At 42.4% G+C, this 15,654-nt stretch overlaps 1 protein-coding gene across 1 annotated transcript in view; it reads right to left on the bottom strand.

The window, feature by feature from the left end:
- Window positions 1-15,654, bottom strand: part of LOC142759327 (venom prothrombin activator porpharin-D-like) — a 37,801-nt gene that overhangs the window by 17,042 nt on the left and 5,105 nt on the right. Inside the window, exons 3-7 of the mRNA XM_075861397.1 lie at window positions 13,738-13,892; window positions 12,606-12,630; window positions 10,269-10,382; window positions 9,298-9,432; window positions 6,354-6,751 (exon numbers count right to left, since the gene is read on the bottom strand). Of these exons, the coding sequence (XP_075717512.1) occupies window positions 6,354-6,751; window positions 9,298-9,432; window positions 10,269-10,382; window positions 12,606-12,630; window positions 13,738-13,892 (827 nt within the window). The remainder of the gene's footprint in view (window positions 1-6,353; window positions 6,752-9,297; window positions 9,433-10,268; window positions 10,383-12,605; window positions 12,631-13,737; window positions 13,893-15,654) is intronic.

Raw genomic sequence — 15,654 nt, 5'->3', positions numbered from 1 at the left:
TGCCATTACATGTGGATGTGAGCTGTAACATACAGCTGACATCCACCACTGATGACGCCGGCTCAACTCCTGAGCCGGTGCCATCTTGGCGTCGGATAAGGAAGCCTTTCAGGCCCGTCTCCGGGTGGGGCCTGGAAAGCTTCCACACTAGGCAGACCGAGAGGCCAGTATTAGGCTTCTGGTTGCCATTTCAGCCCCAACAATTTCATTGCTGGGGTGCCGATGAGCTGCAAACCCCTTAAATGCAGTGATCGCTTTTCACTGCTGCATTTAAGGGGTTAATGGTGAGGATCGGAGCTAATTTCGGTCCCCGCCATTACAGCAGGGTGTCAGCTGTAACATACAGCTGGCACCCGGGGATGATGGCACCAACTCAGCTTCTGAGCCAGTGCCATCAATTTGTTGTAAGTATACGAGAAATTGCAGGAAGCACTAGCTTTCCATGACGTGTACTATGTCGGGAAGGGGTTAAAGGCACAATAAAAACATGAAAATGTGAAAACAAAGTCTACACAGTAACAGTGTTTGTATAATGCATTACATTTGTTATAATTTAAACAAGAAAGGAAATGAGATCATTGCAGTCATTCAGACCAAATGGACCTAAGGCTTCCGCCCCCAAAATAATTTCCCTTTCTTTTTAGAGTAAAAGATTATGTTTATTACCCCCTGAAATGGGTTGCTTAATGCATTTAAAGGGGTTTTCCTATCCGGGACATTTATGGCATATCCGCAAGATATGCCATAAATGTCAGATAGATGCGGGTCCCACATCTGGATGCGGAGAACCCTCCCCTGTACTAAGCGATCGGACGTGTTCCCCGAACCTTTTGAACATTGTGGCACTAACCCTTACTTGAACTATCTCCAGTTATACTTACGCTATATTGACAATGTTTTTATCATATGGTCCAGTACTTCTAAAGAGTTTCTAGACTTTGTGCAATATATTAGCAATAATCATATGAACATGTGATTTACTAGTAAGTTTGGGGGTGACACTATTGAGTTCTTAGATGTGTTAATTACAGTAACAAGGGGAGAATTAAACACTAATGGCTATCGTAAGCCCACAGTTACTAATTCCTTATTGCGGTTTGATAATTATCCATTCCTTATCAAAAGGGCCTTACCATATGGTCAATTCTTGAGAAGTATAAATACTGATTATGTGACATTTGAACTACAGGTTGAGGAACTATTTGTTAGATTGAAAAACAGAGGATACCCGGACGCAGTCTTATATAGTGCTTGGGAGAAAGCATGGTGGTCAGAGTGGAGAGCAGCTATTGGGAGTACGAGGGACAAAGAATACTAAGAAAGATAAAGAGCGACAAGGGGTCTGTTTTTGCATTCCGATATGGCCCGATGGGCAATGTCATTCATACAGCAATAAGAAAGAATTGATACATGGTCAAAAATGATCCTTTGTTTTCTGAAGTCGCGGTAAAAAAAAACTATTGTCCCATTTAGACGCTGCACTAACTTAAGGATATCCTCATCAGGGGACGATTCGCGGAAAGGGTCCAGAAAACTTGGTTAAGTGAGATGATCCCAAGACGGAATTATAGATGCGGACATTGTAGATTCTGAAGTCAACTTAAACTATTGAGGTACCTTAGATCGAGGGGCTTGAATTAGAGGTTGATGCCATTATCACCTATAGAACTAAGTATGTGTTGTACGTTGTGATGTGTTCCTGCAACCTCGTTTACATCGGGAAGACTATTCACCCGATGTTCAAGAGGTTCGGGAAACATGTCACATCGCTCAGTACAGGGGAGGGTTCCCCGCGTCTTATTGATTATATGATTAAGCATCATAAAGGAAATCCTAGGGAGATGACTTTCTTTGGTCTTAAATATATTAAGCAACACATTTTAGGGGGTAATAAACATAATCTTTTAGTCCAAAAAGAAGCAGAACTTATTTTGGGGGCGGAAGCCCTAGGTCCATTGGGTCTGAATAACCGCAATGATCTAAGTTCCGTTCTTGTTTAAATTATAACAAATGTATTGCATTATACAAACACTGTTACTGTGTAGACATTTTTTTCAAGTTTTCATCGTGTCTTTAAACTTTGTATCAAAACTCTTTATGTGATTAGAACTTCCCTGTGTGAATATAAGGGGACGGGGTCTACCAAAACACTGAGGCCGCGTGGGCACATGCAAAATGGTCGTAGGCTTGTGCTCCACATCTATGGCCTTGCTTTGCTGATTCAACTAAGAATATTACAAAGTTTCATCACTACATAAATTAAATGTTCTACCACTTTCTAATCAACTTTGTGTTTCAATTATACACAATTTTCCTCACCATTTGTTTGCTGTCAGTGAATTAGAACAAGTTCAGGGGCATCAAAAATGTACATACCTAGTCCTGTTCTCAGATGAGAAGTGGATACCATTGTATCCAGTCTAGACAATGCTCTGGGAGCTAAATACAACACCAGCTGCACTGATAGTTTGCTACAATGTATTCGTCTGGAGTCCATGCTGTTTAGCTTGCAAAGCATTGTCTAGAGACCATGGTTTCCCAAAATTTGGGTCGCAAGCTCCTGGGGGGTCGTGTGAAGACCTCCGGGGGGTCGCGAGCCACTGACGGATGTGCTGGTTTCAACTGTATCGGCGTCCTCAGGACGCAGATACAGTTGAAATCAAAACTGGAGCAAGGAGCTGACAGCTCCTTTCTCCAGTGTTCACTTTGCCATGAGCGCTGAGCCGACAGGCACGATGTAGTGATGTTATTGCGCCTGTCTGCGCTGAGCCACACACTGCATAGACCAGAAGAGCAGAAGGATCTCCTCCACCCGTCGTGGGATGGGGCATAGGTGAGTATGTATTATTATTATTATTTTTATAGGGCAATACTGGGGCTGTGTGGAGGCAGCTGTGGGGGCATTATACTGTGTTGGGGCAGCTATAGGGGCATTATACTGTGAGTGGGCAGCTATAGGGGCATTATACTGTAGGGGCAGCTATGGGGTCAATATGTTGTGGGGGGCACTAAGAGATCATTATACTGTGTGGGGGCCGCTATGGGGGCTTCTACTGTGTGGCGACAGCTGTAGGGACATTATACTGTGAGGTCGCAGCTATGGGGGCATTATACTGTGAGAGGGCCGCTGTGGGGCATTATAGTGTGAGGTGGCAGCTATGGGGGCATTATACTGCGTTGGGACAGCTATGGGGGTATTTTACTATGTGGGGCAGCTGTAGGGGCATTATACTGTGAGGTGGCAGCTATGGGGGTATTATACTGTGACAGGGCAGCTGTGGGGAATTATAGTGTGAGGTGGCAGCTATGGGGGCATTATACTGCATTGGGACAGCTGTTAGGCATTATACTATATGGTGGCGGTTATGGGGATATACTGTGTGGGGACAGCTATGGGGGTATTTTACTGTGTGGGGCAGCTATGGGGGCATTATACTGTGGGAAGGGCAGCTATAGGAGCATTATACTGTGTTGGGGCAGCTATAGGGGCATTATACTGTGTGGGGGCAGCTATAGGAGGATTTTACTGTGGGGGTAGCTATGGCGTCAGTATACTTTGTAGGGGCACTAAGGGATCATTATACTGTGTGGGGGCAGTTATAGGGGCATTATACTGTGTGGGGGCCACTATTGGAGCATTATACTGTGTGGGGCACTAAGGGACCATTATACTGTGTGGGGGCCGCTATGGGGCCTTTTACTGTGTGGGGACAGCTGTAGGGGCATTATACTGTGAGGTGGTAGCTATGGCAGCATTATACTGTAAGAGGGCAGCTGTGGGGCATTATAGTGTGAGGTGGCAGTTATGGGGGCTTTATACTGCGTTGGGACAGCTGTGAGGCATTATACTATGAGGTGGCGGTTATGGGGATATACTGTGTGGGGACAGCTATGGGGGTATTTTACTGTGTGGGACAGCTATGGGGGCATTATACTGTGGGAAGGGCAGCTATAGGAGCATTATACTGTGTTGTTGCAGCTATAGGGGCATTATACTGTGTTGGGGCAGCTATAGGAGCATTTTACTGTGGGGATAGCTATGGCGTCAGTATACTGTGTGGGGCACTAAGGGATCATTATACTGTTTGGGGGCAGTTATAGGGGCATTATACTGTGTGGGGGCCACTATTGGAGCATTATACTGTGTGGGGACAGCTGTGGGGGCATTATAGTGTGAGGTGACGGCTATGGGGATATTATAATGTGGGGGGACAGCTATGGGGGTATTTTACTGTGTGGGGGCAGCTATGGGGGGCATTATACTGTTGGAAGGGCAACTATAGGAGCATTATATTGTGTTGGGGCAGCTATAGGGGCATTTTACTGTGGGGGCACTAAGGGATCATTATACTGTGTGGGGGCAGTTATAGGGGCATTATACTGTGTGGGGGCCACTATTGGAGCATTATGCTGTGTGGGGACAGCTTTAGGGGCATTATCCTGGGGTGGACAGCTATAGGGGCATTATACTGTGTGGGGGAATCTATAGGGGCAGTATCCTGAGTGAGCAGCTATGGGGTCATTATACTGTGTGGGGGCAGTTATAGGGGCATTGTATTGTGTAGGGGCCACTAAGGGGTCATTATACAGTGTGGGATGCACACTGGGTTGGGGCCACTAATGGATGGGTCGGGTCACTTGACCCACCATCAGCAGCCATAGTCGGGCCTCGGCGACGCACAGCAGCAGGATGCCTTGAGCCCGACCCATCCCCCGCCTGCACAATTGTCACTGTTTTCGATGTTGCCTAGACTTATTTTTCGAATGGTGCTAAGTACCTGCATCTAACTATAGATGATGTTCACATACATCACACGAAATGTGGCTAAGTATGGTAGTCGGGGGTCCGAAACAAAAGTCTCGACCAAAAGTGGGTCCCAGCCTCAAAGTTTGGGAACCACTGGTCTAGACTGCATACGATTGTATCCACTTCTCAGCTGAGAGTAGGTCTAGCTATTAACAAGTTTTAAGCCTATGGAGGTAAACAAGAGTGTTCTCATTCTATGACAGCAAAAAAAAAAATGATGGCTACTTGTGAGAAATTGAAGCACAAAGTATATTAGAAAGTTCTAAAACTTTTCATTTATACAGTGATTAAAGGTGAAGTCCCAAGATCAACATTTATCACCTATCCAAATGATAGGTGATAAATGTCCGATCGGTATGGGCACAACCGCTGGGATCCCCCCTTCCCTGTTCACTATAACGGCGGTCCCGAGCTCCCTGTCCATCCTCACCGCACCCCACCCCCCCCCCCCCCCGCGCAGTGAGGAGTTTGAGCGGTGGTCAATCATGCGCTGAGTGCTATGCTCAGCTGTCTCAGTCAGTCCCATAGACTATGAATAAAGTGTCACCGTGCATGCTTGACCGCCACCCCATTCAAAGTTTTCCTTGCTGCGGTCGTGTAGTGAGGAGAAACAAGGGACTTGGGGCTCCCGTTCCAGTGATCTGTTGGGTTCCCATTGGTGGGGCCCCGCTGATTAGACATTTAGCACCTATCCTGTGGATAGGTGTTAAAGGGGTTTTCCCATGAGAGACATTTATGACATGTCCACAGGACCCGTACCTATCTCCAGAACACTCTGTGTTGCGGCTGAAGCAGGTGAATTCCGACCATGAAAAAGGTTATATGGTTGTGAGTTATGTAAACAGCATAACTCGCTGAGCTACGCTGTTTCCGTAAGTCCCATAGAACTGAATGGTAGTTATGGAAATAGCGTAGCTCGCATGCTACGCTGCTTCCGTAACGGTCATTCACTACTTTGGGAGTTATGGAAACAGCGTAGCTCAGCAAGCTACGCTGTTTTCGTAACTCCTGAACATATAAACAGGAGGTGGCAGGGAGAGCAGACAAAGGTAGAACAGAGTTTAGGGGGCCCTGTTCTAGAGATAGGTGCGAGTCCCAGAGGTGGGACCCGCATCTATCTGACATTTATGACATATCCTGTGTATATATCATAAATGTCTCTGATGGGAAATCCCCTTTAAATGTTGATCTAGGAAAAACTCCTTTACGCTTTATTAACTTAAATATGAAAAACTACTTTAAAACATTTCTGCTTGGTTTTGTAAAAGTCTTTTATTAAAAAAAACAATGAGTGACATTATGGAGCTAGGGCATGCTAGCATTATTTCCGGCTAATGTAAAAAGATGTTACTATTACTAATTTATGCACTACATTGCCCAATCCTTGGCCTTTCTTATACTAATAAGTAGAATGTAATAATGTGAGTTAGAAGCATTAAATATTATTATTCTATATTGTAGTTTTCAGTCCATATTATATTTCAATATTTCTTGCCAAAAGCAGAAGCGATGCATATGTAAAATATTGCTGAAAAAAATGACATACTTGCCAGGGGCATTGTCCAAGCTCACAGAGCATCCCACCAACAATCCGATCTCCTTCTGAACTGCCTTCAATGTTCAGAAGTCTCCCAATGAAGTCCTCATACGAGGTGGTCCCATTCCCATCCCCTCTACTCATAGTAATGTTCCTACTGTCTTTTCCAGTAACATTATGGGAAGTGTCATTCTCCACATGTGTGTCTGAAGTTTGTGACCACTCCGTCTCCATTCTCTGCTGCATCTCTATCTTATCATTTAAACTACTTGCAGGAGATATGGCTGCTGTTGAGTTGGAGAAGGGATTGTCTGTATTGGGCAAATCAGAATTGGAGCGACCAAGTGGTTCTTGAAGATCTAGCAGTGAACGTGACGAACTGGCTGTAAGTCCACATGGAAATCGAGCTGGAGGTGAATTTGAAATATAGATTATAGCAAATAGGTTTGCAGTATTTCTAACAAGCTTACAATGTATCTATACAGTTTTCAGACCGAATCTATTCTTTCTTAAAGAGGCTCTGTCACCAGATTTTGCAACCCCTATCTACTATTGCAGCAGATCGGCGCTGCAATGTAGATTACAGTAACGTTTTTATTTTTAAAAAACGAGTATTTTTGGCCAAGTTATGACCATTTTTGTATTTATGCAAATGAGGCTTGCAAAAGTACAACTGGGCGTGTTGAAAAGTAAAAGTCCAACTGGGCGTGTATTATGTGCGTACATCGGGGCGTGTTTACTACTTTTACTAGCTGGGCGCTCTGATGAGAAGTATCATCCACTTCTCTTCACAACGCCCAGTTCTGGCAGTGCAGATCTGTGACGTCACTCACAGGTCCTGCATCGTGTCAGACGAGCGAGGACACATCGGCACCAGAGGCTACAGTTGATTATGCAGCAGCATCGGCGTTAGCAGGTAAGTCGATGTAGCTACTTACCTGCAAACGCCGATGCTGCTGCAGAATCATCTGTAGCCTCTGGTGCCGATATGTCCTCGCTCGTCTGACACGATGCAGGACCTGTGAGTGACGACACAGCGTGATCTCTCGAGAACACGCTGTGTCTGCACTGCCAGAAGCTGGGCGTTCTGAAGAGAAGTGGATGATACTTCTCGTCAGAAAGCCCAGCTAGTAAAAGAAGTAAAAACGCCCCGATGTACGCACATAATACACGCCCAGTTGGACTTTTACTGTAAACACGCCCACTTGGACTTTTGCAAGCCTCATTTGCATAAATACAAAAATGGTCATAACTTGGCCAAAAATGCTCGTTTTTTAAAAATAAAAAACGTTACTGTAATCTACATTGCAGCGCCGATCTGCTGCAATAGCTGATAGGGGTTGCAAAATCTGGTGACAGAGCCTCTTTAAGGTTGCCATAGACAGGCAGATTTCTCATTGACACCGTTGGATCCTTGATCTGTAATATCAGGGGGCAATTGTGTTTATTGCATTGAAAATTACCTTATACAATTAACGCATTTTACAATTTAATAAAGACTACCTGTCATGACAAAAATATCTCTTTAAATGAAGGCATCTACTAGATGTGCTAGATCCTGGCAGTATAAAGAAAAAAAATGTACACTGATGCAAGCAGTGACATCTTCACTGGTATGTTCCCATTGGCCGATAGATACCTACCGGTGTCAGCCAATTGTTAGCGTAAAACCGCCTGACAGACTTTCTGTAATTTAAACCAAATATTATGCAAAACATGATAAAAGACTGTGGCATTGTCACTCATTACGGTTATGTGAATCACTATACGCATATGATGAGTTTATTAATAAGTACACATATACTTTCTTTACTACAGCAAGGCCCTGTTCACAGTGTATATTTTGAAATACCCGCCAAAAACGCTTGATTAAGCTTCCCATTCAAACCAATAGGAAAGTGCACAGTACATACAACGCGTTTTTTTTACGCAAGCATACTTAAAAAATATGCATTATGTAAAAAAAAGGGCATCAGGTGAATGCTTTGATGTGTAAAATGTGCCGATCACGCGCCAAATGTTCCCATGCAGTCAATATGAGTCCTAATTGCGTGCCAAAAAAATGCGCAAAAAGAGTACACAAAATGAGTAAAAAAACGTGGGAAACACATCAAAAACGCATGTATGTTAAAAAGTGCTGCACAAGAAACGTTAGCGTATTTGACACGTTTACACATCCTTTTTTTTTTTTTTAGTTCCTTGTGAACATGCCCTAACTGAACAGTTATGCAGACATTTATCGGAAAGTCATTTAGGCTACCATAGTTATCTGCAACCTCTGGCTCTCCAGCTGTGGCAAAGTTACAACTTTCAGCATGTTCTGACAGCCTGCGAGTTGTAGTTTTGTAACATTAGGGAGCCACAGGTTGGAGGCTACTGTTTTATGTAATCCTATTCTTATAGAAGTCCTAAAATGATCTGATGTTCAATGTACAACTACAACTAATCCATGAATGTTTATTATACTTAATATACTGTATAAGGCTTCGTTCACATCTGCGTCAGGGTTCCGTTCTGACGTTCCTTCGGAGCTTCCCATCAGAACGAGACCCTGACTGACACAAACGGAAACCATAGGTGATTTCAATGGTGACGGATCCTGTGCAAATGGTTTCTGTTTGTCTCAGTTGTGCAAGGGTTCCGCCGTTTTGACGGAATGAATAGCACAGTGGACTACGGTATTGATTTGGTCAAAACGACGGAACCCTTACACAACTGAGACAAACGGAAACCATTTGCACCGGATCCGTCACCATTGAAATCAATGGTGATGCAAACGGAAACCTACGGTTTCCGTTTATGTCAGTCAGGGTTCCGTTCTGACGGGAAGCTCCGACGGAACGTCAGAATGGGAACCTGATGTAGATGTAAATGAAGCCTTAAGGTATCAGCAGAGTAAGCTTTGTTATCATTTTACTTGAATTTTATAAATAAAATAAAAGATGGAGCCTACCAGATTTGGCACATTTCTTGCCATCCTCCTCTAGGGTGTACCCTTGTGCACAGGAGCAGATTACACTAAGTGACCGTGGTGTATCTGTGCAGTACTGCCAGCATCCTCCATTGTTATACCAGCACTCATACCGCACTGCAGTTAAAAGAATTTACTGTTATCCACATTATCATTACATTTGTTAGGCTCTGTTCACACCATGTTTGGAGCAAACAGTTAAAATCTGGTACAAAATACTGTTTTTTTTCCTTGCTGAAAAGAAGTGTCTGCTCAGCTATATTCCAATACTGTTAAATACATATGCCAATTATTTTTATTGTAAAAAAACAACGTATACTTTAGCGTACATGTTTTTATTGCGGTGTTGAAAAGGTAGACTGAACTGTCAAGGAATTGTACCCAGATGTTAACATGTATGCCAATAGTACAATCTTAATGCAAATGGTTGGCCCATAGAAACCTGGGGGTATTGAGGAAGTTACTTGCTAAAAGGAACAAATGGAACTCCTATAGTATGTCTTGTTATATGCATCTCCATCTACTTCAGTGCCCTATGATGTTTGTGTAGTTTAACCTCACCCATTTCCATTAAGACAGTTATTCAGAAAATGAATGAAATGTTGTTCCCATCCGAGCAAAATAAACAATGCTTAAATTATGTTGGAATTCCTTTGCCCCCACTCTAAATGGCAACATTGAGGAGTTTGGTGTTGCTGGTGGAGAAGTAAACTTCCTCCATATGCTACATCACCCATAAACAACAAACAGAGCCTAGTATTCCTTAGTGCAGTGAAAAGTTAAATGAAACACACTTATCGTAGCATTGCCACCAATATTAAAATATTTGCAATCAACCGAGCAGTAAAGATTAAATTATTAGCTCGCTTTGCAAACTCTCTTTTTTTTTATTATAGTAAATTCCTTAGGCAACATTCAAGCACTGCAGCACGACATGTGACCAATTTACTCACAGTTTTCACAATACCTCCCATTATAACGTGGAGGACATAGACATGTGTAAGTATAGTGATACTGTTGGCAGATTCCTCCATTAAGGCATGGATTCTCTTTACATGGGCTGAGGTCTACGAAGAGACAGCAAGTCAATTACAAACTCATTTGCACAATGTAAGTTTTCTTTGATCTACAAATTATTTATATTTAAAGCGTAACTACACTTTCATTAAACTTTTGACACGTCATAGAGACATAACAAAAATTTCGATCGGTGTGGGTCCGGGTGCTGAGTCCCCCAATGTTGCTGAAACAGAGGTTCAGAAACGCTTAGCTGAGCACCCTGCATCTTCAGCTGTGATCAGTACTCCCTGTCAAGTTGAAGACGTCTCACATAGATGTTCTATGTAAGCCGTCTTCAGCCTGACGATGAGCGCTGATCAAAGACGAGGGAGCAAAGCGCTCAGCACCCGGACCCCCCACAGATCCAATCTTTTGATATGTCTCAAAGACATTTTAAAAGTTTAATAAAAGTGTAGTTACTATTTAAAGAGGCTCTGTCACCACATTATAAGTGCCCTATCTCCTACATAAGGAGATCAGCGCTATAATGTAGGTGACAGCAGTGCTTTTTATTTAAAAAAACGATCTATTTTTACCACTTTATTTGCGATTTTAGATTTATGCTAATGAGTTGCTTAAAGCCCAAGTCGGCGTATTTTTACTTTAGACCAAGTGGGCATTGTACAGAGGAGTGTATGACGTAATCAGCCTCATGCACTCCTCTCCATTCATTTACTCAGCGCATAGGGATCCTGCTAGATCCTTATGTGCCGTCTTATACTAACACATTAACGATACTGAAGTGTTTAGACAGTGAATAGACATTCCATGGGATGTCTATTCACAATCTCTGCACTTCGTTACTCTGTCTGTGGTAGTTACAGCAGAGGAAGCGTGATCTCGCGAGATCTCACTGTAAATGGCAGGTTACAACGAGATCATGCTTCCTCTGCTGTAACTACCATAGAAACAGTAACGAAGTGCAGAGATTGTGAATAGACATCCCATGAAATGTCTATTCACTGTCTAAACACTTCAGTATCGTTAATGTGTTAGTATAAGACAGCACATAGTGATCTAGCAGGATCCCTATGCGCTGAGTAAATGAATGGAGAGGAGTGCATGAGGCTGATTGGTCAGCGTCATACGCTCCCCTGTACAACGCCCACTTGGTCTAAAGTAAAAATACGCCCACTTGGGCATTAAGCAACTCATTAGCATAAATCTAAAATCGCAAATAAAGTGGTAAAAATAGATCGTTTTTTTTAAATAAAAAACACTGCTGTCACCTACATTATAGCGCCGATCTCCTTATGTAGGAGACAGGGCACTTATAATGTGGTGACAGAGCCTCTTTAACTTCAAATCTCATTAAGGAGCTACATATTTAGACTCTACTTAACAGGTCCAGACGGTCCTTTTGTGAAACAGGAAAAATGTCACAATAAGATATCACTCTAAATTAGGAAAGCTGAAGGGTGGTGTACAACCATAATAATGTTAGGATAAGTTAATTTATGTTAACTGTTTGGCCTCTGTAAATAGAAGGGAAACTCAGGTGAAAATTGTAGTGTTTCATGTAAATCTTTAGTGTATTATAGTGAATTACAGTGTTTCCTGTAATCATCATGTTTTAAGTCATTGATGTCTTTTGTAGGTTTCATAATAATAATAATGATGATGATGATGATATTATTATTATTATTATTATTATTATTATTATTATTATTATTATTATGTCAGACAGAATGTGCCTGAGTTATTGCATAGCAACAATACAGGAATTCACTGGGTGACAACCACAAATCTGCATAGCCCTGTGTATTCTGTTACGGACCTCCTGTAGATGATGTAAGGCTATTTTCTACCAATCATATCTGCTCCTCCTCGCAGTGGGCTGGAGTTTGAAACTCTGTCTATGACATGAATGCTGCTGCGCAGGGCACAGTCTACAGCCACTCATGTGCCTTTTCATATGACTTATACCCACATCTGTGGGTCACTGGCATCTTGTTCTCAATTTCGAATGATTTATATAAGTACAGTTTAAGAGATATAATGTGGCCACGTCTCCCTTTGTCTTGGCCGGGCATTATGGGACATTTATTTACTTAGCAGCCTGCAGACAGTGATTTCTACAATGAAGATAGCAGACAGAAGCTGGACCTTTCGCTTCCGAAAAGCAAGTTAGAGGTTTCATGGGGGAAATAAAACACTCTCAAACAGTTTATTAAATTAACAAGGACAGTTTAAAGTAAGGCTTAATGTTGAGCAGAGTTTATTTTACTAACCTTTATAGTGATACCAAAACTCTGTCTACAAAGGAATAAGGGAAAAAATATCAATATAACAACTATAACATTTGCTATCACATGCTCAATAAACATACGATTATCTGGCTTTATTAGTTTACTCTCAGTTTACCTGAGTTATCATTCTGAAAAGCAACCATGTTAACACATAAGTTGTAGATATAATTTTTTTAAGCCAGACAGCCTTTTCTTTTTCATTAAATAGATTATTGGGTCGTTTAATTCCAGGCCCTTATACTAGATTTACCACATCACTGAATAGGCTTTCAATAATTGGACAGTCTTTGATTTAAAGTTTTTCATATTATTCTTGAGGAGTTTTAGCCCACACTTCTTTTAGAATTGTTGTACTATAGACACACTGGAAGGTAAGTGGGTACGATCCTTTTAGATCCTGCCACGGCATGTCTAAAGGTGCCCATACACATTAGACAAAACTTGGCGAACCTGCTGGTTTCATCAATTGGTATGGGGGAACCTCCTGACTCACTCCTGACAGCAGATGTCGGGGGGATTTCAACATGCCCAATCCTTTGCTCCAATGGGAGATAAGCCACTGCCAAAGGGGTCTTATGTGTTTATGGAGGAGTCGGGAGAAATAACTGTTGACCAATCATGAGTCCTGCCATAATATTTATGCTAAAATGTGGCCATTTTCCAACCATGGGACAATAACCTTAGCTGTACCATGGCCGCAATACCAGAACCTACGATCTAAGTCCGATCCTGTAGAACCATGGGAGGTGCGCTATTGCAGCAGTAATAAGGATGTTAAAATACGCTCATATTAAGGTCATTCAATTTATTAATCAAATTTGATCAATTAGTTGATTAACCAACTAAGGGGCAGTTGTTTTGTAAGATGGGTAATATGGTGTTGGATAACTGATCTCTAGACTCCCCCCTTACTGATAATGATTTCTGGAAGTTCCCTTATAACGATTTTCTCATTGTTGTTTTAGTTGCTTAGTTTATTATAATTGTATCCCTGCTGTACTGACGTTAACTCTTCATGCACTTCCTTCCTAAACTATAATTATATAATGTTCAATTGGCCATTACCACAAAAATAGGATTTTCAGAATTCTTCTGGTTACCACAGAGCACTTACTGTCTTTTCTGGAGACTTGAAGATTTCTCTTGCCTCCTCTTTTGAACACATCTCCTCATAGCATTCTCGTTCTAAATTCCCAGGAAGTATTTCCTCTAGAAAATAATTTGCTCTTTTCCGTAAGACATGATGAGCTCGCTCTCTCTCAATAAACACTAAGGAAAAATAGAGAAAGCATACACTTTGTTGTGCTTGTAATACTGGTGGTATATGTAGGAGTATCAGCAAATTGGCCATATATTAATGACCACACAAATACTCAAAGTCGTAGATGATTGATCTATATTATGTCATCAAATGAATGCTTCAAATAAGCTGGTCACTCAGTGCATGGGCCAAACACCAGGTCAGTTTGTGAAAAAAGTGACGTTTTTCACGTCCGAGGTGCCCCCTGTGTGGGTCTCGTTTTCACGGATCAACTTAGACTTGAGCCTATGGAGGGATCCATGAAAATGGAAGATAATAGGACAGATTCTATTTTTCAACGGACCTATCACATGGTACGTTGAAACAACGGCCGTGTGAACATCCCCATTGAAAAAAACATGCGTCCGAGTGACGGCCGTTGCTTTAACGGCCATCACACGGATGTATTCAACGCTTGTGTGAATAAGGCCTAATACAGATTATAATTAATATGAGGTTAGATACTGCGTGTCGAAACCAGATTTTTTTACAGCTGCAAGCTTCATCAAGTGGACAACTGAGAAAATAATCTAACCTAAGAAGAAAAGTAAACAGTTGTATTTAATGGTGATTTTGTCCACTTTGCTTTTGGCCATAGCAGGTGTCTCTTCTGACTATGCCTCAGGAAGGAATATTCCTATTCAGAGCAGATCCCCCACAGTATTTCCCATCTCATGAGCTGGCCATACATGTAAGATAGCTGTAGAAAGAACGCTTGTTCAGACAACAGCTATGTTCCCCAACCTCCCCATAAATATGATTGCTTGTTCATGTTAAACCAATAGCTGAAAGAGAGAGAGAGAGAGGGAGAGAGATAACCCGCTGCCAGACACCTCTGATGGCAGCTTATCTCTTGGCAGAACAAAGGATGCAAAGCATGCCCGATTAGTTCACATCTGCGCTAGGGCTCCGTTCCAACGTTCCGTTGGAGCTTTCCGTCGGAACGGAGCCCTGACAGACACAATCGAAAACCACAAGTTTCTATTTCCATCACCATTGATTTCAATGGTGATAGATCCGGTGCCAATGGTTTTCGTTTGTCTCCGTTGTGCAAGGGTTCCGTCGTTTTGACGGAATCAAAAGTGCAGTCGACTACGGTATTGATTCCGCCTTGCATAACAGAGACAAACGGAAACCATTAGCACCGGATCCGTCACAATTGAAATCAATGGTGATGGAAACGGAAACCTATTGTTTCCGTTTGTGTCTGTCGGGGGTAGCGCAGATGTGAACGAAGCCTTATATTGTTGGCGGATTCTATCGATATTCATCTTATGGGTATGACCAGCTTAAAGCATATGTAAACATATTAGGGCATTTTTTTTAACCCCTTCCCGACATTTGATGTATCCATACTCCAAAGTCGGGTAGAGGAAGTATGGAACGGGCTCACGGAGTGAACCCGTTCCATACGATACCGATGTCGGCTGTTTGTTACAGCCGAATCTTCAAAGTAACGAGCGGCATCGCGCTCGAGCGCGATCCCGCTAGTTTAACTCGTTAAATGCTGTGGTCAATTTAAATCGTTAGAAAGAGGGGGGCGACCCCCTCTAACAACTCATCGCGCCCCCCGCAACGCAATCGCTATGGCTGCCTGGGGGCCTAATGAAGGCCCCCTGGTTCGCCATCTTTGTACACCTATTAAGCCCTAGTGCAAGTGATCTCACAATCGTTGGTTGAAGTCCCCTAGGGGGGCTAATAAAAAAAAAGTAAAAATGAGTTAAATAAAAA

This window comes from Rhinoderma darwinii, chromosome 4 (genome assembly GCF_050947455.1).
Source record: "Rhinoderma darwinii isolate aRhiDar2 chromosome 4, aRhiDar2.hap1, whole genome shotgun sequence".
Taxonomy (NCBI): Eukaryota; Metazoa; Chordata; class Amphibia; order Anura; family Rhinodermatidae; genus Rhinoderma; species Rhinoderma darwinii.
The sequence above is the reverse complement of the archived record's forward strand: the minus strand, read 5'-3'. Positions and strand labels throughout refer to the sequence as shown.